Source organism: Trichechus manatus, unplaced genomic scaffold (genome assembly GCF_000243295.1).
Source record: "Trichechus manatus latirostris isolate Lorelei unplaced genomic scaffold, TriManLat1.0 scaffold00050, whole genome shotgun sequence".
In the NCBI taxonomy this organism is placed as follows: domain Eukaryota; kingdom Metazoa; phylum Chordata; class Mammalia; order Sirenia; family Trichechidae; genus Trichechus; species Trichechus manatus.
In genome coordinates, this window is record NW_004443986.1 from 8,496,772 (window position 1) to 8,522,992 (window position 26,221).

At 41.1% G+C, this 26,221-nt stretch overlaps 1 protein-coding gene across 2 annotated transcripts in view; it reads right to left on the reverse strand.

The window, feature by feature from the left end:
- The window catches only part of CDCA7L (cell division cycle associated 7 like), a 44,615-nt gene that overhangs the window by 4,057 nt on the left and 14,337 nt on the right, over positions 1–26,221 (reverse strand). The window contains exons 2-7 of one of the 2 annotated variants that reach the window (XM_023732309.1): positions 14,137–14,277; positions 8,368–8,502; positions 5,543–5,917; positions 3,572–3,643; positions 3,287–3,457; positions 2,445–2,570 (exon numbers count right to left, since the gene is read on the reverse strand). In XM_023732309.1, coding sequence (XP_023588077.1) covers positions 2,445–2,570; positions 3,287–3,457; positions 3,572–3,643; positions 5,543–5,917; positions 8,368–8,502; positions 14,137–14,277 — 1,020 coding nt within the window. Of the gene's footprint in view, positions 1–2,444; positions 2,571–3,286; positions 3,458–3,571; positions 3,644–5,542; positions 5,918–8,367; positions 8,506–14,136; positions 14,278–26,221 lie in introns of both variants that reach the window. The other variant, XM_004377442.2, reaches the window with a different exon arrangement.

Genomic DNA, 26,221 nt, shown 5'->3' on the forward strand with positions numbered 1-26,221 from the left:
AAAAAAAAAAAAAAAGGAAGCTGCATCCACGCAAAGATTATCCCATCAAAACAACCGAATGCTTCAATTTGAAATTTTAACTTCTCAAATTATCAAAAGTTGTGTGATAGATATATTTACAAGACCAAAAAAAAAAAAAAAGAGTAGCTGCTGAGGTTACTTATGTAAAGCCAAAAACCTCATGGGATTTGGTTCCTTGGCTTGGAAGTTTAGGGTCATAGTTTCATGAGACATCCCAGTTAACTGGCCTAATAGTGTCTAGTGTTTCTGCTCTACTGCCTAGTTTGTTGCACAGTGTCTGGGGTCTTAAAAGCTTGCAAGCGGCCATCGAAGGCATGACAATTTGTCTCTATTTGCCTGGAGCAACAGAGGAAGAAGGAGAGTCAGGAATAGGAGGAGGATATGGAGTGTGTGGCTAATTGCCTCCATTAACAACTGCCATCTTTGCCATGAGACCAGAAGAACTGGATGGTGCCCAGCTACCATTAGTGAACATTTTGATCAAAGATTCTATAGAATATTTGAATCTGATGAAAAGGGGGAAAATGCAGAACAGAATTTCTAATTCTCATGGAATCCAGATTTTCTGGATCCATGGAGGCTGGATGAACCCCTGAAATTATTACCCTGAGATAATCTTTTAAACCTCAAACCAAAAATATCCCCTGAAGTCTTCTTAAAACCAAACAATAGTCCAAGATTAACTAGTAACGAATATCTGCCTTGAGCATTATGCTCTTTTAAGAACTATCTATATGGGATTAAACTGACAACAGCAACTCCGAAGAATAGATAGGAACCTTAGGGAGCAATGAGTTTATGTAAATGGGGGAGGAACAACTCAGAAAGGGAGGATGAGAATGGTTGCACAATTTGAAGCGTCACTGAATGGTACACGTAGAAATGGTTGGATTGGTTGTGCTGTGTATTTTCTCAACAACAAAAAACCCCTGCAACCAGAATTCTATACCTAGCCAAACTAGAATTCAAGTGTAAAAGTGAAATAATTTTCAGACAGAATGGATGTGGTATCAATCATGGGGATATAAAATAAGGAAATATAAAAATTATAAATTAAATGACAGAAATTGAGAGGTACAGGAGAGGGAGGAGACATGAAGAGAAGAATAACAGGGCTGATGAGAGATACTATCTGTAGTTGATTGATCAAAAAACAAAGATGCGAGTGGTTATTTAAAAATCATAAAGAAACCAAAAATGATGATAGAATTCTATTCGGAGGTATAGTAGTGTAGATGAGCCAAATTCTCATTTATCATAGCAGGGACATGATTTTTTAAAAATCCAGTTACCATCAAATTGATCCCAACTCATAGCAACCCCACGTGTGTCAGAGTAGAACTGTGCTCCATAGGGTTTTCAATGGCTGATTTTTTGGAAGTAGGCTGCCAGGCCTTTCTTCTGAGGCACCTCTAGGTGGACTCAAACCTCCAACCTTTCATCATTAACAGGGTGTGTTAACCCTTTGCACCACCCAGGGACTCCAAGGGAGATGATAAAGTTGCTAAATCAAGAAATAGTGGTATATCAATGAGTTTAGAGGCATGTAGGAAAAAACTAACAGCAGGTTACATAAGATAGGATTTTATTTTTCTTTCATTTAACAACCATTCCAGAGGTAGGCAGTCAGGACTTCGGCAGTGGCTGGAAAGAAGGAAGTGAATGGGCAAAAAGTGCCATCTCAGTAAGGCAGGGAGGTTCCCAGAAATCTCATCAGCAACCCCTGCTTGTATCTCATTGTCCGGTCCATCTTACATGGCCACCCTTCTGTACAAGGAATGCTGGGAAATGTAGTTTTTAAATCTGGGCACACACACTTAACCCCATTCACATTTGGGTGGTGTTTACAAGAAAAGGAGTCCTGGTGGTGCAACGGTTAAAGCGCTCGTCTAGTAACCAAAGGTCTCCGAGGGAGAAAGACGTGGCAGTCTGCTTCTGTAAAGTTACAGCCTTGGAAATTCTGTCCTTATAGGGTCACTATGAGTCAGAGTCGACTCAATGGCGACAGGTTATAAGAAAATGTATATTGGGTAGGCAAATTGCTGTCTCTGCCACAGGTGGTATAAACACATTATTTGGAAAGATGGAAATAATTTCCAGAAGAAATTAAAAACTATATATATATAAATTATATGGACTATAAACATTACATTAATACGCTTTTCTAAACTATACCCATCTCCCCTGAAATTCTATGCATCCCCAGAGAGACATCTCTCCTGATGAGAAGCCCTGCACTGAGCTGTCCTCCGTTTCCCAGTTATAGTTGTTGGTCCTCCAATTTACAGCCTACCTCTGGGCCCTCATGGAGATGGCATGAAGGTACAAGTCCTGACACAGTTTAAAAATAACGTAAGACTCTAAAAACCAACGCCTCGACTCTCAGTAAATATCATGCAAATTATCATAGTATGTTAATTTACCAGAACTTTATCATAGATTTTATCTCGGACAGTTATGGCCACGTTTTCTAAGTCCTCTTCAGTGATGTCCTCCACTGGCCGAAAAGAAGAGACACGGCGACGTCGTCTATACCCCTGGCATTTCCCCTGCAAAATGAACAGAAGCAGTCCCTGGAATCAGATACTTTGCATGGCTGAAGAGAATATTATTAAAATGTTAACCCCTCTCTGCTCTAGCACCATCACTGTTAACCATATCCATCTACTATTTCCCCCTCATTCACTGAGTGGTTCACTGAGTAGTTATTTACTAAGCTTCTGCCAAGCTTCCTTCTAGGCAAGGCCATACAACAATAAATAAGAAACTCAGGTTTGTTGACTTTTAAACTCTGCAAGGTCAGGGAAGTAAACCAAGTAAACCTCACTAAAAAGCCAAACCCACAAATAGGAAGGGTACAAAGTTTCTCCCACCAACTGAAACCATTTGAAATGTCCTATACCTAAAACAGGGGGCTAGGAGGAACCACTGTCTGTTCCTACATGCAAAACCAAGGAGCCGTTAGCAGGCCTCTACCAGAGACCAAGTCAGGTCATGGCCACTGAGCTGTTCCTCAGCTTGGCTTAGATAAGGATTAACTCTGTGCCCTACAGCTTCGAACAGTGGTTCTTCTCAAAGTGTGGTCCCAGGACCAGCATCACCTGGGGGCTTGGGAGAAATGCACATTCTCAGCTGCCCCAGTCTGAGCAGAAACTGAGTCAGACACTGTGCTTTCATCAGCCTGTGGGCGAGACTGATGCATGGTCAGGGTTGAGGACCCCTGGCTTAGACAAAAAATAACTAGTTTATTACAGTCAGTAAATACCCCACTAATTGTCTTCCTTCTTCTGAAACTGTAAAACTCTTCTGCATATTTGGTGGCTGAGACAGTGAAGTTCTCCAGGGCGAACTTCTCTGGAGGCCTCGCGCTCCGGGTGGGGTTCGTGCGCCGTGGGATCTGTCCCTCCGAGAAGGCCCGCCGCACGGTTTTCTTCTTCTGAAATCGAGAGTACAAACACGTGCACCAGGTGTGTTCTTGACAAAAAGCCATCTGGCGATGGATTACTACATGTCGGTATTGGTACATGGAATTGCAAGGAGTTCCACTTACCAAAGCTGAGTTTGGGGTTCGTACTGGGAAGAGATCTGGCATAGAATTCAGTTCCGCCAGTAACTGAGCAAGCTAAAGTGCAGAACAAAAGAAAGGATCTCATGTAAACACTGCCACATCTAGTCTATCTAACACCTATCACACCTTGTCAATTTCGTTATCACAAGAAACCTGAATAAAGCAGTTTACCTAATCCCTCAACAGCTGTTATACTTTTAACCTCACGTTTAAAGAATTTCATCACAATGCTGATGTCATCATATAAACTAATAAAACTGATGCCCATCTCTTAAATGTAAGGACAGCATGACATGGTAAAAGCCACCCTGCAATGGCAGTGGTCTGGAGCCCCAGGTCTGAATCTTGACTTGACCACTCATGAGCAGTGTGACCCTCCTCACCTGAACCTCACTTTCATCACGTCCAAAAAAGAAACGGCTCAACCAGATTATCCTGATGGTTATTTAGAGCTCCCAAAATTAGATTCTTTTAATTTCTTGTCAATAAAAACAATTTATGAAAATATTCCCAAATAAACATCTAATATGAAATTATTGACCAAGGAACAGGCATTAGTATGCCAATCAGAGAATTTGTTAATTAGGATTCTTTTTAGTTTTCAATTTATACAAATGTATGGTGTCACTGAAAAAATAACAAAGAACATAGTCTTATTTTAAAGATGCAGGGACCAGTACAGTGCTAAAAATCTCCCTTCCAAAAAGAAAAAACCAAACACGTTGCCATCAAGTCGATTCCAACTCACAGCGACCCTACAGGACAGAGTAGAACTGCCCCATAGGGTTTCTAAAGAGCTGCTGATGGATTCAAACTGCCAACCTTTTGGTTAGCAGCTGAGCGCTTAACCACTACGCTAAAAATTCCCCTTAGTGAAGTATAAATGTATTAGGGTAAAAATGATTCAAAAGTAGGCTTTAAATTTTCTTAAATTATTATTTTTAGATATATAAGATACATACATATATATATACACACATACAAGATTAGATACATATACACACATATGATTAGATAGGCGCCCTGGTGGCTCACTGGTTAAGAGCTCAGGCTGCTAATCAAAAGATCGGCAGTTCGGATCCACCAGCCGCTCCTTGGAAACCCTGTGATGCAGTTCTATCCCGTCCTATAGGGTTGCTATAAGTTGGAATTGACTCGACGGCAATGGGTTTTTTTTTTGGTTTATGATTAGCTATATAAGCTTGCATATACACTATCTTTTTTTTTTTTTAGAGAGAAAACATTAAAGGAAAAAAAAATACATCAAAATGCAAAAAGTGGTTATCTGAGTGGTGGAATTATTTAATGCCGTATATACAAAATAATAAATAATGATTCTCAACAATCAGGTTAACAGTTATTACTCACATATGGAAAAATCAAACATATGTAACACAGATTTCACCTTGTTCCGCTCACTGTTCTCATGAAGACATTTTAAAATTAAAGTGAATTAAAACTGTTTACAGAGTTGTTTTTATTCCTAGACCTCTTCCATTCCTTCAGGTGATGTCTCAAAACTACAGCTGTTCATCACAGGAGAGGAGCCTCTAGCTTCAACGCCTCCTTACGACTCTTATATGGGCTTAGAGACATCCTATTTATTTACACTTTGCTTCTTTCTGCTGGGAACAGGCCAACGTTAAGCCCCTCTCATGCCCAATACCACTATATATTTAGAACTTAACCTGATAAATAAGCAGGATTAGTTCGTGGCACCATCTGGGGGGCTACACATGGTCTTGGGGAATCTTTCTGTTCCCAACCCAGAGCTGATCATGTAATAACTGCTTTAGGTTCTGGAAGAGAAAAAAATACACAATACCCAGAGCACAGTTTCCTGACAGAAGCCAAACCAACAGCAGCTGTAAGGGCAAAGTAGCTTTGTGAGCCTCAGCAAAGTGCTGGTCAGAGCCCACCGCTGGCCTCTACACTGCCTGCACGGAGTCTCACCATAGCTTTGTTCTCCTTGATGTTCATGGTCCTTTTCAGCAAGGCATCCGAGCTCTCCTGGCCCTCGTCCCTGGAGTCATCCTCGGACTCAGAGGCAGAATCTTCCCTCTGCTTCCACTGTCTGCAGCTCTTCTGTCTCCCCAGAACTGTCTTTTTATTGTCCTGTAGGCATGAGCTAGAATGCAGTGGCTCAGAGGAACTGTTTTTCTTATCTGATTCATTTGCCAATTTCTTGGTGGGGAACGGGAAGGCTACTCGAAGACCGATACTGCTTCTTCTAGGCCTGCTTCTTCTAGGTGTAGCCTTTTCTTCTTCTTCATCTTCCTCACTCAGTAAAGACGCTTTGCGGTCATCACTCAAATCTGATTCCACGAGCTAACAAAGAACAAAGACGTCCGTGAGAAACCTTCAAAAGACACATATATACTTAGAACTACTCTGACATTATGTTAGGGAAAAAAATTAATCACTGCAAGTTTCCCCTTCCTATTATTAGCTTCCTCTGAACTCTTTCGTTAAATGCTCAAGAAGTTTGCTGATGAATGAAAGCCAATGTACTACTGAACCCTGTACCAGTCACGCCCACCAACAGAGCTGTGGGTCCCATTCAGAGCATCAGGTTTTAAGCAAGAACACCGATAAGGTGGGATTCCACAATGACCACAAGGGTCAGCACTATTGCTGGGATTATGTTTCACAGCTGTCCAAAAACCCACTGGCAACCAAGGTGACAATAATGCCTCGTTATCAGAAAAGATACTCCACTCGTTCTCACAAGGGTGGGCAGGCAATTGGAATGAGAGGCAACAATGCAGTTTCTGAGTTTTAAAGTAATATTTGCAAGTGAGCATGGAACCTAAACTGTAAGTTATATCATAGTGAACACAACACATGTCACAATCCATATCCTACATTTATAGACTCTGAGGAAAAAAAAAAGACTTTTGGGGGAATTTACTTACCCCCACAGAAACACAAATTCTTTGAATAACTAGACATCACTTAGCTAAAGAACTGAAAATAAATAAGTCACTAAGAGTAGATGGTACTCATTACGGTTTGGAAGGATCTTAGTGTCTTGCTGGCAAGAAAGTGGGGACTCGCTGGCCAGAACACGTGAACTGTTCCACAAACAGCTTATGAAAAGGGAGCTAAAGGAGACCCAGGGCCAAGGGCTGGCACAGCTCGATATTTCTATTCATGGAAAGCATCACCATCAAACAAGGCAGCCTACCATTAGGGCTTTCATGCCTCGAGTTCTCCTCTAGGAAAAGATGGGGGGCAAAACGAAGAGCAGTCACAGCTTATTTATACTTTTATGCAGGTTCCATGCCAAAAGCTGTTGCTCAGGCACTTCTCAGTGTGAAGAGGCTTAAACTCTATCTTTTATCTCGATATGGAAGAAGTAAGTAGTATGTAATTTTTTGGATAAAGGTAAGTTTTTTCAGCTAGTGCAAAATATGTCTGCGCTTACAAAAATCTAAGGCTGTTCTTTAAAGTTACCTTGTCCACATACTACTGGACACTAAACTGGCCTAACCATATGGAATACAGGAAGAGAACTGACAAGTCTCCTAATGACAAAGTGCTGAGAGCAGATTTTCCTCAGGAAATCATGCTGGCCCAGGATTGTTAACAGTAAAAAGCATGAAGCATCTAAATCAAGAATGCACCCTGAGTGCTGGCGAGGATGTGGAGAAACTGGAACCCTCATGTACGGCTGGTGGGATTGTAAGACGGTGCAGCTGCTGTGGAAAATGGTTTGGCAGTTCTTCAAAAGTTAAGCATAGAACTGCCTGCCACATGACCCAGCAATTCCACTCCTAGGTATATACCCAAAATATATGAAAGCAGGGACTCAAACAGATACTTGTACACCAATGTTCATAGCAGAATTATTCACAATAGCCAAAAGGTAGACACAACCCAAGTGTCCAACAGTAGATGAATGATAAACAAAATATGGTATAGACATACAATGGAATATTAAGTCATAAAGGGAAATGAAGTTCTAATACACATGCTATGACATGGATGAACCTTGAAAACATCATGCTGAGTGAAATAAGCCAATCACAAAAAAACAAATATCGTATGATTCCACTTACATGAAATATATAAACTAGGCAAATTTATAGAGACAGAAAGTAGATTAGCGATTACTAGGGACTGGAGGGGGGGAAATGGGGAATTATTACTTAATGGGTACAGAGTTTCTGTTTGGGGTAATGAAAAAGTCTCGGAAATAGAGAGTGGTGATGGTTGCACAACATCGTAAATGTAATTAATGCCACTAAACTGTACACGTAAAAACGGTTAAAATGATAACTTTTGTGTTATACATATCCTACCACAATCAAATGTTTAAAAAGAACGCCTCCTGAAAACGCAAAGTTTGCACCATAGCTAAATTTTTGCCAAATTAACTTCAAACTAAGAGTATTACTTACACACAACAAGTAATAACTTTAAGGAACTTGTTTCTCCAAGATAGAATGAAAAGATTTTAAAAAACAGAAGGTTCAAGAGGGTCTGAAATAAATTCCCTGGTAAGGACAGTAAGAGACATCTAGGACACACCCTGAGACCTCCAAAGGCACAAAGAGAAGACAAGTGGCTTTTTTCTAAGAGAAGAGTGAGCTGGTGGACCAGGGATTAGTCTTAAAGAGCAGCAATTTTTATATTATGTTAATTTGCTTATAAGATAAATATGTAAGAAAAAAAATCTTTTCATTTGTGAAATGACTTCTTACAAATAAAAATATAACTCAGCAACAGGACTAAAAATATTACAACCCACAGCACTTCCCGTCAATAATTATTACCATTATTTCTGGGTCACTCTTTACATTCAGATCGCTCTGCGAAAATCCTTCAAAATCTTCCGTCTCTGAGTCAGTGTCCTCTATAAAAATTTTTCTCAGCTCTTCCGTGAAGTGCTTGGAATGGAAACGCACATCCTGCTGAATTAAAAACACACAGGCACATATTGTCTAAGGTTTACAGAAACTGAGACCATTTCAGAGCATCAGAATGGCTGTAGTTCAGTCAGCTCCTTTAGTGACCGGTAGGTTATGACAGAATTCAGTGTCTCCTGTCAAAGCTGCCAATCAATCACAAAACAGAACCACATGGAAAGAAGACCTAAAGAGAAAGCCTGGTCCCATGTGTCGGCGTTGCTTTCTAACAGCCATCCTAAGCCTGAGTCTTGTCTAAAGGGGTGAGAATGCCCCTCCAACTCCCATAAGACAGAGGAACTTTCAAAACAGCAAGCTTCCCTGCAGAAGATGGCTGGGGATTTTCACACCCCTCATGACCCAGTGTTGAAGGAACTGGAGTTGTATGATCACAGATGTGCATAGGGGATGGATGGCAGGCTCAAACCCTCCCCGACCCCCACAAGTTCCTCTCCCGCAGAAGGTGCAAAGGGAGCAGCCACTGGAGCCTCCACAGATAGGTAGCAAGTGAGCAGAAGGGAAGATGTCATGTGACTAACTTAAAGAAAAAAGGCATTTTCCAGTAATGGCTTTCTTTTTTCCTTTTTGAAACACTAACCAGTTGCCATCAAGTCAATTCCAACTCACAGCAACCTCAAGTGTGCCAGGGTAGAACTGCGCTCCACAGGGTTTTCAAGGCTGTGACCTTTGGGAAGCAGATCGCCAGGCCTTTCTTCCAAGGTGCCTCCAGGTAGGTTTAAACCACCAACCTTTCTGTTAACAACCCAGTACTTAACCGTTTGCACCATCCAGAGACCAAAAGAAAGAAAGCTGGCTCTCTCAATAGCATGCTTTAAAGAAAGGAGAGAGGAAAGAGAGACCAGCAGAACAGGAGTGACACCCACAAATCTGCCTTTTCCAAGCCAGCAATACTTCGGGAGGACTGATGTCTATGTCCCATTTCCATCCTCCCACGACAGATACATGGAGTCCTGGTAGCACAGTGGTTAAAGTGCTCGACTGCTAACCAAAAGATCAGCAGTTCGAAACCACCAGCAGCTTCACAAGAGAAAGATGTGGCAGTGTGCTTCCGTAAAGATTTACAGCCTTGGAAACCCTGTGGGGTTGCAACGATCAGAATCGACGGCAGTGGGTTTTTTTTGTTTGGCACACCAGATATAGCAATGACCCCTCATAGCAACACCACATTTGGTTGAGAATCTTTATCTCCCCCTGCCTTTCCCTGATTTTAATTATATACTTCCTTGAGCTCAGATAATCTCTGGAGAAAAATAGATATAATAGACGAGTAGGAAAACTTACGAGGGGACAGAGAAAGAAATGCCTACATCCAGCATTTTTTTTAAGCTTAAAAATGTCTCCTATGAATTATTATGGGTAATTGGAGTAAGTTTGCTTGGGGCTACATTACTTCGTTCCTTTGTTGATCACTGTGGTGCAGATGTTTGGAGGGAAAAAAAAAGACAAAAACAAAACACACACCAAAGAGAAGTAAGTTTCTTTAAAGTGTAATTTGGATTGTGTTTACAGGAGACCAAAGTCAGCAGTCACATCTTGAGGCCGATTCACACAGCTTCTCTAGGCTGATAAAGATGGATCATGAGTGTGTGTGGACAGGGTGGGGAAGCAAGGGACAGGATTTACTATGGCGGAAGAGCCATACACTGCTGGCTCCTGAGGAAAACCACCAGGAGCCTGCTGCCTCCGTGTGCAGGAAACATCTGCTGACAGAGCCCCGAGCCTGGGGCCCGAAGGCAACAGGCCAAGGTTTGGAGCAGAAAGTTCCAAACTTCCAATCCTCCTGCCCCTCTTTCAACCCTTTGCACTAGTCTGACAGGGCAATGGTTTGACAGAAGAAATCAGTATCTCTGGTGGCCAATTCTGACAGAAAAATAACATAACCACAGTCCTTAAATGAGGCCTGTGCTCATATTTTCCTTATTCCAAAGATGTAAAAAGTGCTTTTTATGTACGACTGCATGAAACAAAACAAATCTCCACTCCATGCATCTCCCCATATTCTTGGTTCAACCTTCGCACAGCTCCCTGCTCTACGAGGCCTGTTTGTTAGCCTTCAAAATCAATACTAAGTTCCCTGGGGTGGTGCAAACAGTTTGCGCTCAGCTATTAACCAAAAGGTTGGTGGTTCGAACCCACCCAGTGGCACCGTGGAAGAAACAGGCCTGGTGATCTGCTCCTATAAAGATGACAGCCAAGAAAATCCTACAGAGCAGTTCTACTCTGTAACACATGAGGTCTCCTAAGTCACAAATCAACAACAAAACAAAATCAATGCTAGGCAACATGGTGTGCTCCTCAGGCGCCTACTGTGATCAAGACTGTAAGCAAACGGGATCAGAAGAAGAGCTAACGGAGGAGGTGACGTTTTTATTTCAAAGCTCATGTGACATGAATTAACAAAGTGGACAGCAATGGCCTGCTAAACCAGAAGGTCAGATCAACACCCATTTCACGTCCATCTATCATACACGCACTGGTTCTCATTCTGTAAAAAGCCAGGGGTGGGGGTGCTGATGCTTGAAACAAGAGGAAAGGAACAACACAAGGATAAAACGTCAGAGCCAGCAATGCTAGAAAACACCACTCAAGTATGAGGTTCCTTCCTCCCGGAAGCTTACAATCTAGTAGGAAGCTCTACAGGTCCACAAACTACCACAATGAAGGTCAATGCTATAAGGGAGGTGTGACAAATATGGCCGCAGACAGAAGGAAAACCTAATAAATTTCATGGAAAAAGCAGTACTTGAACTGGACCTGGATGGAAAAACTGGTGAGAGAGCATGGAGGCTGGATGAACAGCGTAAACCAAAGGGCCAAACTGTGTACGGTGAGGGAATAAACACAGTTCCCGGTCTGCTGCAGCACAGCGGGTAGGAAACAGCCGCAGGAGGTACGAGGTGAGAAAACCAGCTGCCAGAGAGTTGACTCCGACTGATAACGACCCCATGCATGTCAGAGTAGAACTGTGCTCCACAGGGTTTTCAGTGGCTGAGTTTTCAAAAGTAGATTACCAGGCCTTTCTTCTGAGGTGCCTCTGGGTGGACTTGAACCTCCAACTTTTCAGTTAGTAGTGAGTGTACTAACCACCTGTACCGCCCAGGGACTCCAAGAAGTGAAAGACGGTGGCTAAATGTGCCCTGAATTTGGAACATCCCGGCTCAGCTGCTTCCCAGGTGTGAGCCTTGGGCAAGGCATTTCTCCTCCCTGAGCGTCATGTCAGTTTCAAGGCATTTCTCCTCCCTGAGCGTCATGTCAGTTTCAAGGCATTTCTCCTCCCTGAGCGTCATGTCAGTTTCAAGGCATTTCTCCTCCCTGAGCGTCATGTCAGTTTCAAGGCATTTCTCCTCCCTGAGCGTCATGTCAGTTTCAAGGCATTTCTCCTCCCTGAGCGTCATGTCAGTTTCAAGGCATTTCTCCTCCCTGAGCATCATGTCAGTTTCATCACCTCCACAATGTGGGTAACAATAGCACCTGCACCTTCCCAGGGAGGTATCAGGATGAAGGGCAATCTGTACAAAAAGCTCTTGGCACACTGTCCCAGCCGTGAAAGGCAGGCTGGGGTTAGACTAGCGGGTCTGTGAAGGTCAGCTCGACATGTAGTAGAAAAGGTAGTCATCACAGAGCAAAAGCAGCTGCTTTGTTTTTAATGGCTTCACCGTGCCAGGCTCTGTGCTCAGCACTTGACACGTGTCCTACACGCCTCAGAAAGCCCCTCAGGGTGGGTCTGGGGCTCCATTCTCCCCCACTGCCTGGCCATGCTGAAATGGAGAGACTCTAACAACTTCTGAATAAGGCGGGAAGGTGACCAGAGCTATGTTCTAGGATGGATCCCAGAAGGAAGGGATGAGCATTCAGGTAGTGGGTAATGAAGACTATGGTAACTGAAGAGGGAAGGGGAAGGAAAGGTGGACTGAGGAACACAGTTCAATCAACTCCTGAACAGGGGTCAGGAAGATGGGAGAAGAGGAGGAGAGGTCAAGAAAGACCAAAGACAGAGGTGGAGAAGGGAAGCCAGAGAGATGACCCAGTGTGTGAGGGAAAATGAGAGGTTCTGATCTTCCATGAACAACAAAGACAAGTCAGAAATAGATCTGAGGCTTGGGAGAGAAGCCAAGCTACACACAAAGAACGTGGAGGTAATCGTTGAAGCCAGGATAATCAATGAGCTCGTGAAAGAGAAAAAAGGTCTGAAGACAAGATCCTGGAGAACATGCACATTTGGGGACAGGAAAAGGAAGAGATGCCAACCAAGAGCAAAAGGCGTAACAGAGAGGAAGAGACAAAGCAGAGTGAGTGGAGGGGCTGGTGGGGTCAAAGCTATGGAGACATCCAAGAAGATGAGGGCTGCAGGGATTGGGAAGGCTCCTGGCAACCAAAGAGCAGCTCCAACGAAGAGCAGAACATACAGTCTTCCAAGTAATCAAGCAGGCACTTTAAAAATAAAACCAGTTTCTACAGAGTCAATTCCAACCCATGGCAACTACACTTGTGCAGAGTAGAACTGTTTCTTAGGGTTTTCAAGGCTGTGATCTTTCAGAAGTAGATCGCCAGGCCTTTCTTCCGAGGTGCTTCTGGGTGGGTTCGAACCACCAACCTTTCAGTTAGTAGTCGAGCACTTAATCATTTGTACCACCCAGAACTCCAAGTAAGCACTTTACTTACATATAATGAACAGCTTCCCTTACTGTACTTGCCTGGTTGAAGCCAACCAAAACCAAACCCACTGACGCTGATTCTGACTCATAGCGACCCTATAGGACAGAGGAGAACTGCCCCATAGGGTTTCCAAGGCTATAAAATCTTTACAGAAGCAGACTGCCACATCTTTCTCCCGCAGAGCAGCTTCTGCGTTCGAAACACTGACCTTTAGGTTAGCAGCTGAGCGCTTTAACCACTGTGCTACGAGGGCTCCCAGTTGAAGTAAGGTGGGTTTAGTTTACAGCCTTTTAAATGAGGCTGTGTTCGAGGGAGATTGAGGAATTTTGAGTGACACAATGAACTCAGAAGAAAATGCCACTGAAGGCTACATATTTTGATTGGCCAAGCTATTGCTAAGGCATAATATAAACCTCCAGGAATCTAACTCTCAGAGAATAGCAACTTATGTTTGCTACAGATCAAAGTCATTAAAGAAAGAATAATGCTCTCCCCAGCAATCCTGAGAGCAAGGTGCCGACAGAATCACACTCCAGTACCACAGAGACGCGATTGTCTCATAGTAACCACACATCCTGCCCTGCCTTGCCACACTCCACGGTGTGGGCTATCGCTACACAGGACTAGCCCTCCCCTGCCAGCCATGTAGGAGGATTCTGAATACAACCTCACCACAGGTTACAGCCCTGAGGTAGCAAAGAAAATAGATTTGATCATGTGAGGGTCTTTTATTAAAAAAAAAAAAAAAAAAGTTTATTGTACATAAAAAAGGATTAAAGCAGCAAAAGTAAATTAGGATTAGGTACCCTCCCTAGTTTCTTAAAACATAAAGGTGCAACACTTTATAAAACGCTCAGCCGTCAAGCAGTATCACCCATGTCAGACATGCTCAAATAAGAGAACATACAAATCAAGATCCAGGCCTCCGGATGAACACACCTGCCTGAGGAAGCATCATACCTTTTTCCCTGACTCCAGTGAGTCAAAACTATCACAGCTCTCTTCTGATGACAGGGTTTCCATGGGAACATCATCTCGGAAGCCGACGAAATCTTCATCGTCACTGGGGGCGTTAAAAATGTCAGCCACTTCTTTAGGTATCTGTTTTGGATTCAAAAGAGAAGAAGTGTAACATCAGGGGCTATTATAATCACAGGAAATTTTTCTAAAGGGGAATAACAATTACGATTTCATAACTTTACCAATCCTGCTATGGTGTACAGATCCACAGTTGCCCAGACGACCCCAGTAACCCCGAGCAAAATGTGCTCCAGCTGACACCTCGTGGCAAAAAAAGTAGCGGGGGAGGTGGAAAATAAGACTTTTTCAAATTCCAGAAATATGTCCTATTTTACAGAGAATGTCGAGACCACACCTAGATAGAAGCCATGTTTGATCTCTTGACAAAAAGTAAGAAAAGATACGCATCAGTTTCTGAGAAAACAATGATCTCTTTTTTTCTCCTTTTTTACACTAATTACTGGATTTGTCTTTAAATGTCATGTAAAAAAGTTTCCATGAGATATTATTAAGCTCCTCCTTTCTTAAACAGTTTGCACCTATAGTTCTTTATTTTTCTGATCTTTGTTATACACTGATTCAGAGGTATGAATGTTTTATACAACAATATCAGAAGTATGAATGTTCTACACAATAATGCAAGCAGCTTTCCTTCTTTTCTACGATCTAAATCAATTTAAGTAGTATGGGAGTTAATTCTAAGGGAACTTCAATGCTATTATGAGTAATTATTCTCAGGGAGAATGTTGTCAGCACATTTAACCTAACAAATACGTATCTGCTGAGAGTTCCTTTTTGTTTGTTGGCTACCAATTTTTCCCCTATTTGAATTTTGAAAAAGTTCAAACACACAGGAAGTTGAAAGAACAGTACAAACACCTGTATATTCTACAACTCAAATCACCACTGGTTACCATGATTGCTTTCTCTCTTCTTCTTCTCCTTTTCTTTCTCAACAAATATTCAGTTGAATCACAGGCATTTGCTTATTATAGTTAACTGTTTTTGACCTAGAAAAAAGCAATTTAATATGATCCAACCTAACCCATGTATACCCACACACTGTTTAAAGTACTTTTCAGTCATCATACTAATTCACCCTAAAATACTCAGCATGCATTTCTCAAGAATAATGACGTTTTCCTACAGAACCACAAAACCATTAAAAAAAAAAAAAACCCCCGTTGCCATCAAGTCGATTCTGACTCACAGTGACCCTACAGGACAGAGTAGAACTGCCCCATAGGGTTTAAAAGGAGCAGCTGGTGGATTGAAACTGCACCACCAAGGCTCCATAATCATACCTAAAATAATTAACATTAATTCAATATCATCTAGTATAAATTCATATTTAAATTGCTGCAACTGTCCCTAAAATGTGTTCTAACTCCTCTCTCTGATCCACACAAGCAAAATTTATACATTGTATTTGGCTGTTTATGACATTGCTTTTTGTTGTTTTTCATAACTTTTTTGGAAAATCCAAGACAAGAGTTGTATAAAATTCTGGGTTTATCTGATTGTTTCCTCATGATTAGACTCAGGTCAAATGTTTTTGGTGACAAGTCTTCAGAGCTGACATGTACTTCTCAACATACTGCCTCAGAAGGCACAAAATGCCGGGTTATCCCACTACTGGTAGTGTTTAAAAAAATATTTTTTACTATAGAAAATTTCAAACATGTTCAAAAGTACACAGAATAGTATAATGAACCCACATGTTGACTCCCAGCTTCAGCAATTATCTGCCTATGGCTAATCATAGGTATTTCTACCCAACTGCCCTCCTTCCAAATTATTTTAAAGCAGTTGTAGACATCGTATTATTTCACCCTGTACCATCATCACTTGTACAGTCTTTGTTCTCAATTCTAGTGTCTATCTTTTAATTCTTTTTTTTATGTGGTAAAAAATATATATAACCTGTTCGCCAAATCAACATTTTCACATGTGCAATTCAGTGACACCTACTACATTCGTCATGCTGTGCAACCATCACCCATAATCCATTGCCAAATTTTCTATCACCATAAATGCTTCCTAAACAATGACTCCCCCTTTTTCCATCGCCCTCATAACTACCAATAAACTTCGGTCTCTACACATTTGCCTATTCTAGACATTTCCTATGAAGAATGCGGCATCAGGATTGGAGGAAGACTCATTAAAAACTTGTGATACGCAGATAACACAACCTTGCTTACTGAAAGTGAAGAGGACTTGAAGCACTTACTGGTGAAAATGAAAGACTACAGCCCTCAGTATTGGTCCCTCACAACTGGACCAATAAGCAACATTATGATAAATAGAGAAAAGACTGAAGTTGTCAAGGATTTCACTTTACTTGGATCCATAATCACAGCCCATGGAAGCAGCAATCAAGAAATCAACATCACCCAACAACAACAAATGTCCATGGTTATAATCCTATTTGGGAATCAGCTGTCTTTGTTATGTTAATGAGGCAGGATTAGTGCATGGTGTATCTTGAGTCATCTCTTGAGATACAAAAGAGATTAAACAAGAATTCGAAAAGTAGAGATAGGAGAAGAGAGATGCCAAGCCACATGAAGACTGCCCAGAAGCAGAACCTCAGAAGAGACAAGGACCTTCCTCCAGAGCTGGCGGAGAAAGAAAGCCTTACCCTAGAGCCAGCACCCTGAATTTGGACTTCTAGCCTCCTACTAAACTGTAAGAAAATAAATTTGTTAAAGCCAAAATTAAAAAAAAAAAAGAAATCAAATAATGTATTGCATTGGGCAAACCTGCTGCAAAAGACCTCTTTAAAGTGTTCAAAAGCAAAGATGTCATTTTGAGGACTAAGGTGCACCTGACCCAAGCCATGGTATTTTCAATCACCTAATATGCATGCTAAAGCTGGACAATGAATAAGGAAAACCGAAGAAGAACTGACGCCTTTGAATTATGGTGCTGGCAAAGAATACTGAATACACCATGGACTGCCAGGAGAATGAACAAGTCCATCTTGGAAGAAGCATAGCCAGAATGTTCCTTAGAAGCAAGGATGACAACACTGTGTCTCATATACTTTGGACATGTTATCAGGAGGGACCTGTCCCTGGAGAAGGACATCATGCTTGGTAAGGTAGAGGGTCAGCGAAAAAGAAGACGACCCTCAATGAAATGGATTGATAGAGTGGCTCCAACCATGGTCTCCAGCATGACAATAATTGTGAGGATGGCGCAGGACCAGGCACTGTTTCATTCTGTTGTATACACAGGGTCACTTTGAGTCGGAACCAATTCGAAGGCACCTAAGAACAACAACACAGATATCTCATATAAGTGTGTTCATACAATATTTGTCCTTTTGTGAACGACTTACTTCACTCAGCATAATGCCTCAATTTTTTAAATCTACAGTTTATGTATATCATGAGGCAAACAAGCTTCACACATTGGTCAATACGCCTCTCAAGTCTCTGCATCTCTCCATCTCTTATTTTTTTCTTGCAACTTGGTTTTGAAGAAACGGAGTCCAGTTTCCCAGAGTCTGGAGTTTTTTCATTACAGCTCTAAGATGTTGTTTAGCACACTCCTCTCTCCTTTGGATTTCCTATAACTTGGTGTTTGTCTAGAGGCTCCATCAGGTACAGGTTTGTTTCGTTTTGGCAATATTATCTCAAAGGCACTGCTGTGTTCTTCCTTCGGGAAGCACATAATGTCTGCTTCTCTCTCTTTTTTAGTGGTGATGCAGCTTCATCTAACTAGTTAAGGTGGAATCTGCCAGATTTCTCCTTTGCAATGGTACATTTTCCCCTTTCTAATTAATAAGTAATATGTAGGGTGATACTGGAGTCCCTGGTGGTGTAAACGGTTAATGTGATAGGCTGCTAACTAAAAGGTTAGAGGTTTGAGTCCACCCAGAGGTGCCTCAGAAAAAAGGTCTAGCAATCTATTTCTGAAAAATCAGTCACTGAAAATCCCACGGAGCACAGTTCTACTCTGACACACACGGGGTTGCCAAGAGTTGGAGCCAACTCAACAGCAAATGGTACTGGTTAAGGGTGATATTTGAGATTCTGTGAATATCCTCCTCCACAGTACGTATGTTCAGCATCCACTGATAAGCCTTACCTGAGTCAATTATTATACTAGGGGTTGCAAAACAGTGATTTTTAAATTTTATCCCTGCTACATATATTGGGGCCCTGGTGGTCCAGTGGTCAGCAGTTGGAATCCACTAGCCTCTCCTTGGAAACCCCATGGGGCAGTCCTACTCTGTCCTATAGAGTCACTATGAGTCAGAATCGACTCGACAGCAACAGGTTTAGTTTTTAGTTTTGGTACATATATTAGCTAAAATTCTTCTGTAAAGAGCTCTCTCGTCCCCCCTCCCTGTTTCTCCCCTCCTCCTACTCTCTTTCCAGTATGAATTCATGGATTCTTTTTTTATTCAATGTGTTATAACTCATTACTGTCATCATTCTTTCAGATGCTCAAATCATCCTAAATGTGGCCAGTGGGAACCCCTTTTAGCCAGTTTCTGTGTCCTCTTGACCTGACCCTAACAGTCTTTTAGCACCTCCTTGTTTCTGACATAACCATGTCAAGCTCACCTTGTACTCTGACCTGTCCCAGATGTCAAATCAGCCATTTCTCCAAGGAGCCCTGGTACCTTTCTTCAGAAAATGGGATTTAGAAACCTAGACCCAGGAACAAGGTGTGCTCCTTGCTAGTGGACTATTGTTGATTCTAGGCTCTCTGAACAAAGCAAAGATACTTTAAATATCTTAAATCACAACTACACAGTGATACCTTTATTTCAAATCCAACATGACAGGCTTCTTCCTCACCTCCCCCAATTCCACATTCACATCTCCCTTCCCCCACAGTGAGAACCCCAATTTCCAGTATCTTTAATAATATACTTACTCATTTGCTCTATCTACAATACACACGAAACAGTTTCAAACTTACAACACCAATGAATGATGAACAATAAACAATAAAGTTCAAGATCTTCTTGCAGTTCTATCTCTGGAACACAGTCCCAGGATATACTTACTGGACCTTTTCCTTCAGAAAACCAGATGATCATTGTACTCTGGTGTGCAGAAGTGCTTTATACATACTTCCCATTTCATCATGCAATATATTAAAAAGAGATGTTCTCGAAGGTCAAGATTTAACAATATTTACAGTTTCAACAAGTTCATTCTTACATGAAAGAGGAGTTTCTTTTTAATTATGAGTGTGTGGTAGTGAAGAATACCACGACCACCGGAACACTTCTGTGTCATTGTCTTGATTCGTACTAAGGGTCAGAAGCTTTATCCTCCATTGCTTTTGCACCATCCACGCAAATATCAACCCAGTGAAAAAGGAAATAATGTCTTATTATTATGATAATAGTTTTGCCCTTGCAGATCCCTGAAAGGTCTTGGGGTCCCCAGGTGTCTGCAGATCACACTCTGACTGCTGCATGAACGTACTGAATTCTTTTTCTGTGTGCTAAATTAATCATCTGTCCACTTAGGTTTATTTCAGAAAGTACTAATAACTTACTCACTTATTTTTATCGTGGTTTCATTGCTTCTTGTTTAAAATACAATTAGAAAGTTGATGCTTCAGTCAAGAGGATTTTAATGTTTGGTTTTTTAGAGAACACAAGTTCAATGATGTTAGAGGGTTAAATACAACCACTTTCCCACCATGTAACAAAATCACCCTAAGAGGAAAATAGGCAGAATACTTACAGAATGAGAGTTCCATTACAACAGAAAAAATGCCACAGTTAGGCTGAGAAGAAGCTCCTAAACAAAGGCTAACTTTGCAATGGTTCTTGGGAGAAACATTAAATTCTACATAATGAGGAAAATTTAAATGTGTTTGGAACCCTTATCTTTTCAAACAGCTTTTGTGGTTGATATTAAGGTATCAGTACCAATATGCTAAGAAAACACCTGTACTACAGGAAACATGGACAATACTTATGAAAGTATACGTTATACTTTAGCCGTGGAGTTCAGTCCCTGAAACGGCACAGACCTGAGAGGGGGATGGTGAGTGAATTTTAGTCTTTTCCTTTTTGACACATCACCATTCTACAAATCAAAAAGCCACAATGGACCAGAAGCCTGTTTCAACACATAAAGAGTTAAAAAAAAAGGAGAGCACCCCATTAAATGATTTAATGGGGGCATGTATAAGGAATGGAGCGGGTCGTCGACATGAATAAATTGCTTCCAGTGGTAACTGCATTAGTTCCTGCGCTATTGTGCCGCGGTCCCACCACCGCTGCGCCGCCTGCGTATGCCTAACTAATTTCTCCTTCTTCATCTATTACTTCTGCATCTGCACCAGAGGTGCCATTATGGGGCTGTAATTACCGATTAGGAACGAAAGGAAAGAACACACTTTCAAAAAAGAAAAAAAGCACTACGCATTCTTAATGTATACAGGGCTCTGCTTCTAGCTGCCAAACTTCAAAAGGCATTAAAAGAAGAGTTTCGAACATTCCCGTAACCCCTTGGATTTAACAAGTCTCCTTAAAATATTCACACATTTTCAACACAACAAACTCCTTGACTGAACAGATTCAACAAAGGTGGCAAGGTTTGCATAAGAGGGACCTGAGAAAAGGATTCATAGGGACACCTTACTAATGTATGACCAGTTCAACAACTTATCAATATGTTAGGTTTAAGGATCTGTCATTTTTCTGTTTCCTTCAGCAGTGACATGCTGGGTACCTGTGTAGTCTAGACACAGAGCTCAACAGACTTTTCTTTAAAAGCTTGTGCTCCATTGGATTACAATGCAAATCTTATGACTTGCCACCAAACAAACAAAAAACTTAATTTTAACTGAAAATTAAAATCTGAAGAATTCCCAACCTGTGGGTAATCTCTACTACACCAGTCAAACTTACACAAAATTAAAATAATTGCAATCTAGCAAACCACAGAGAAATCAAGAAAATTCCAGAGAGTGAAAAGATCCTTGCATTATTAATATATTTTTTAAAATTCACAGACACTGGGGAGTTGATGCTTACTGGGAACAGTTTCTGTTTGGGGTGATGAAAAAATTTTTGGAAAAAAAAGGATGGGTGCACAACAAGTATATGCAATGCCACTGAACCATACACTTAAAAATGGTGAAAATGGCAAATTTTGTTATATATGTTTTGCCACAATTTATTCTCTTCCTAACTTTTATACTGTTTGTATTTGTTCAGTCTGTCCTTGTTGGAATAGCAGTATGAATATCATCAAATGTCAGTAGGGGCCTGGACTCAATTTGCTGACATAGGCAGGAGGATGGGGTCCCTAGGCACTTCACACAGTGCCCGGCCTAAAGCTGGTCATCAATAAATACTTGCTGAAAGCATTTACATGTATCTGGCCTTGTAGTTTGGAGTCCCTGGGTGGTACTCAGCTACTAACCAAAAGGTTAGCAGTTCAAATCCATCCAGAGGTGCCTCAGAAGAAAGGTCTGGCAATCTACTTCTGAAAGATCACAGCCACTGAAAACCCTATGGAGCACAGTTCTACTCTGAAACATATGTGAGTTCACCATGAGAATCGACTCAATGGCAACTAGTTTGTTTTGGTTTGGCCTTGAAGTTTAATTTCCTTGGAAAGGTTTATTGAGTCAAAAGGGCCACTGTATACTATCCCTACACATGAGAAATTAAAGATTTTCAACCAGAATATTAGAACATCTACACCCAGAGTAGTCAGATTTAAAGCTCCCCTTTTGAAAAGGACTGCAGATTTCCATAAGTCATGTAAACGACCTTAGAGATCATCTCTGGAACAGAGATTGCAAACCCAAAAGGCTATGGGGCCAAGCAGGTGGTCAATGAAGGAAGAAGGTCAGAGGTAGGACAACAGGGGCTGACTGGGGACCTGAAGACACATGTCCAGAGCAGGCAGCCATTCCTCAACTCCAGCCAACCACTGCCATATACTAGAGGGCCCTCATGTGCCTGACCTACAACCTTTCTAGAGCAACCAAGAATCAGTCTTGGTGAAAAACTCCCGGTTTTAAAATGTCAGCTTCTAATGTGTGGACCAAACACCTACAGATTGGATTTCAAACTCGTTCAGGGAACACACACAGGGGAACTTATGTTGGAACATCATGGAAATTAAAAATGCCAGAATTTTAATTCTTACCAACAGTAGTACTTCTAGTGTCTGGTAGTTATTAGAGTGGGCACCGAAGTGTTAAAAAAATTTTGTGAGATGAAAAATTTTAAAAATTTGCATTCCTTAAATGAATGCAATCTTTTCTTAATTCAGACAACAAGTATACACTTCGGCTTAGTTCTCATCCTACCTGTGCTTTAGAACCCAACCCCCTCACGTAAGGAAGGTGCAGATACATCACCTCATGTGCCAAGGATTCAGCTGTAGTGACTGGTAGAACCATACCTAGAATCCAGGTATCTGGGCTCCTAAGCCCAGATGTGAACTGAAAGTCCCAAGCACAGAGCTATCTACAGGTGCATGTTTGGCTGGAACCCAGCTTTTGTTCGATCCCAACTAGGCTGTACCAATAAAAATAAATCCTGCCTGGTCGCTGCTCACTTCTCATTTACCAGGGGCCTTTCCAGCCTTTCTTAACACAGAGCAAATGCTTTGGAGATCTCCTTATCACTCTGACCTCTGTCGGCCTGAGTTGCAATTAAAATCCAATAAAAAATTAGCAAGCTCCCTAGTCCAGGGCAAGATTAATGACAAGGACCTTCCTCCAGAGCCAAAAGAGAAAGCCTTCCCCTGGAGCTGACTCCTGAATTTGGACTTCTAGCCTACTGGACTGTGAGAAAATAAATTTCTCTTCGTTTAAAAAAAAAAAAAATTAGTATGCTGTAAAAAGATACCTCAAACTGCTGGCTGGTATTCAATCACATACTTACTTTTGAAAATAAACTCACGTCAAATATTGTCTTAGTTATCCAGTGCTGCAATAACAGAAATACAAGTAGATGGAGTGGATGGCTTTAACAAACAAAAGTCTATTCTCTCACGATTTAGGAGGCTAGAAGCCCAAATTCAGGGTGCCAGCTGCAGGGGAAGGCTTTCTCTGTCGGCTCTGGGGGAAGGTCCTTGTCATCAATTTTCCCCTGGTCTAGGAGCTTCTCAGTGCAGGGACCCTGGGTCCAAAGGATGCGCCCCACTCCTGGCTCTTCTTTCTCTCCTCACTGCTCACTTCTCTCTTTTATATATCAAAAGAGACTGACTCAAAATATAGCCTAATCCTATAGATTGAGTCCTGCCTCATTAATATTATAGAGGTTAGGATTTACAACACACTATAATCACATCAGATCACAAAAGGGTGGACAACCACACAATACTGGGAATCATGGCCTAGCCAAGTTGACGTACACTTTAGGGGGGACGTAATGCAATCCATAACAATTATTATTAATTTAAAATTATATTGTAAAATTAAGTACAATCTTATTTAGTTAAAACTTTTCCATATCTCATAATTCCTAGTTTAAAAAAATGCCACCTCTATATACTGATAAAGAATGTGTCACCTCGCCAGCAGGAACATGTTTACTGTCCATTAGCTTTTGAAGGAGATGGAATTAATATTCTCTCTTTGGGTCCAACTGATTCAAGGGCTGATTTCGATAAAGCTTTGGGGAATGTTTCTTATTCCAGAAATATTAAGTGTATATTTCACCTGGAAACAAGTTCCATTTTAAGCCCTAAGGAGCAGTACAAAAGAAATCCATTCACACTATTGCATTTTCCTTATTAAGTGTTTTGAAAGCAAATCTGATAGCACTGATGGCAGAATCTGCAGTGTGTACTATCTTGAATCTGTGAAAAGATATGTTTTACGAAGAGGAAAGCATTCCTCCTGCTTCCTCTTCAATCCACTACAAAGCGGGAAGTTGTTCATCATTTTGTACCAAACAGACTGTCATTTCTTTAAATCCTTTACAATTAAATTGGCTAGTCAAAAAGAATGCACCATTTACAAAAACTGACTCAAAATAGATCATATACCTAAATATAAAACCTAAAACTGTAAAACTTCTAGGAGAAAATCTTTGTGACCTTGGTTTAGGCAAAGATTTCTTTAAAACAACACCAGAAGTATAATTCATATTTCAAAAATTGGTAAGTTGGACTTCATCAAAATTAAGAACGCTCACTCTTCAAAGACTCTGTTAAGAGAATGAAAAAGCAAGGCACAGACTGGGACAAAATATTTGCAAATTAAATATTTAATAAAGGACCTATACCTAGAATATATACAAAGAACTCTCAAAACTCAAATACAGGGAAACAACCCAATTAAGAATTGGGCAAAAGATGTGAGCAGATATTTCATCAAAGAAGATATATGGATAAGCACACGCAAAGATGTTTAACATCCTTAGTCAATTAAAATAAGTAAATAAATAAACCAAACCTGTTGCCATCGAGTCAATTTTGACTTACAGCGACCCTATAGGGCAGAGCAGAACTGCTCTACTGAGTTTCCAAGGAGCGGCTGGCGAATTCAAACTGCTGACCTTTTGATTAGTAGCCGAGCTCTTAACCACTGTGCCACCAGGGAGAAATGCAAATGAAGCTATAATGAGATATAACTACATACCTATTAGAATGGCTTAAAAAAAAAAAAAATGACAACATACCAAAACCTACAGGATGCAGCAAAGGCAATACTCAGAGGGAAATTTACAGCAATAAATGCCTACATTAAAAGAGAAGAAAGATCTCAAATCAATAGCTTAACTATATAACCCGAGGAATTAGAAAAGGATGAGCAAACTAAGCCCAATAAATAATAAAGATCAGAGCAGAAACAAACAAAATGGAGAACAGAAAAACAATAGAGAGAATCAATGAAACCAGACGTTTGTTCTTTGAAAAGATCAATAAAATCAGCAAATCTTTGGCTATACTGACAAACAAAAAAAGATGCAAATATCCAAAATTAGAAATAAAGTGGAAACACTACAACCAACCCAACACAAAGAAAAAGGATTGTAAGGGAATACTATGAACAGCTGTATGCCAATGAATTAGATAACTTAGAGGTTAAGAACAAAATCCTTGAAACACATAAACTCCCTACAGTGACTCAAGGAGAAACAATGGATCTCACCAGACTCATAACAAGCAATGAGATTGAAAGAAATAATCAAAAAGCTCCCAACAAATATGTCTCTGCATTCCTTGAAAGGAAGTTACTGTGAAGCAATCTTTAGTTGTTTTCTTTCTCTGAAAAACTCTTTTAGTTTACTTTTGTTTTTTCTGCAAATACTTTAGAGTTAGAAAGTAATTCATTCAAGTTTAAAGGGAATCTTCCCGGCCCACTGTTGTCGATCTCTAGTCTGTCTTTATTTCTTATGTGGAGAAAAAATATCATTGTAAATTCTTTGTAAATCACTCTGATTTCACCCTGGAAAGAGTAAGACAACACATGTCAAATCACAGGGAGAGCATATGCATTCGCCCTTTTCCTTAGTGTGCTGGCGACTGGCTGCGCCACAGCTGAATAAATTCTTACCAGATGTAGGCTCCTGGACTTGGTTTCAATGTCATTCTCATCAGGGCTCAAACACCGTGTTAGTTAAAACCCTTGAGGACTGCATCTGGATGGGTTACTGTCTTTGGTGTTTGTTCTGTTAAAGTTTGCACAACAACCCACACTGTCTCCATTTATTATCAGCCTCCACCACTTGTCTGTCAGTTTGTTGTACTGTGGCGGCTTGTGTGCTGCTGTGATGCTGGAAGCTTTGCCACCAGTATTTCAAATACCAGCAGGGTCATCCTTGGCAGACAGGTTTCAGCAGAGCTTCAAGACTAAGGCAGACTAGGAAGAAGGACCTGGCAGTCTACTTCTGAAAAAATTGGCTACTGAAAACATTATGAATAGCAGCAGACCATTGTCTGATATAGTGCTGGAAGATGAGCCCCCCAGGCTGGAAGGCACTCAAAATACAACTGGGGAAGAGTTGCCTCCTCAAAGTAGAGTCGACCTTAATGACGTGGATGGAGTCAAGCTTTTGGGACATTCATTT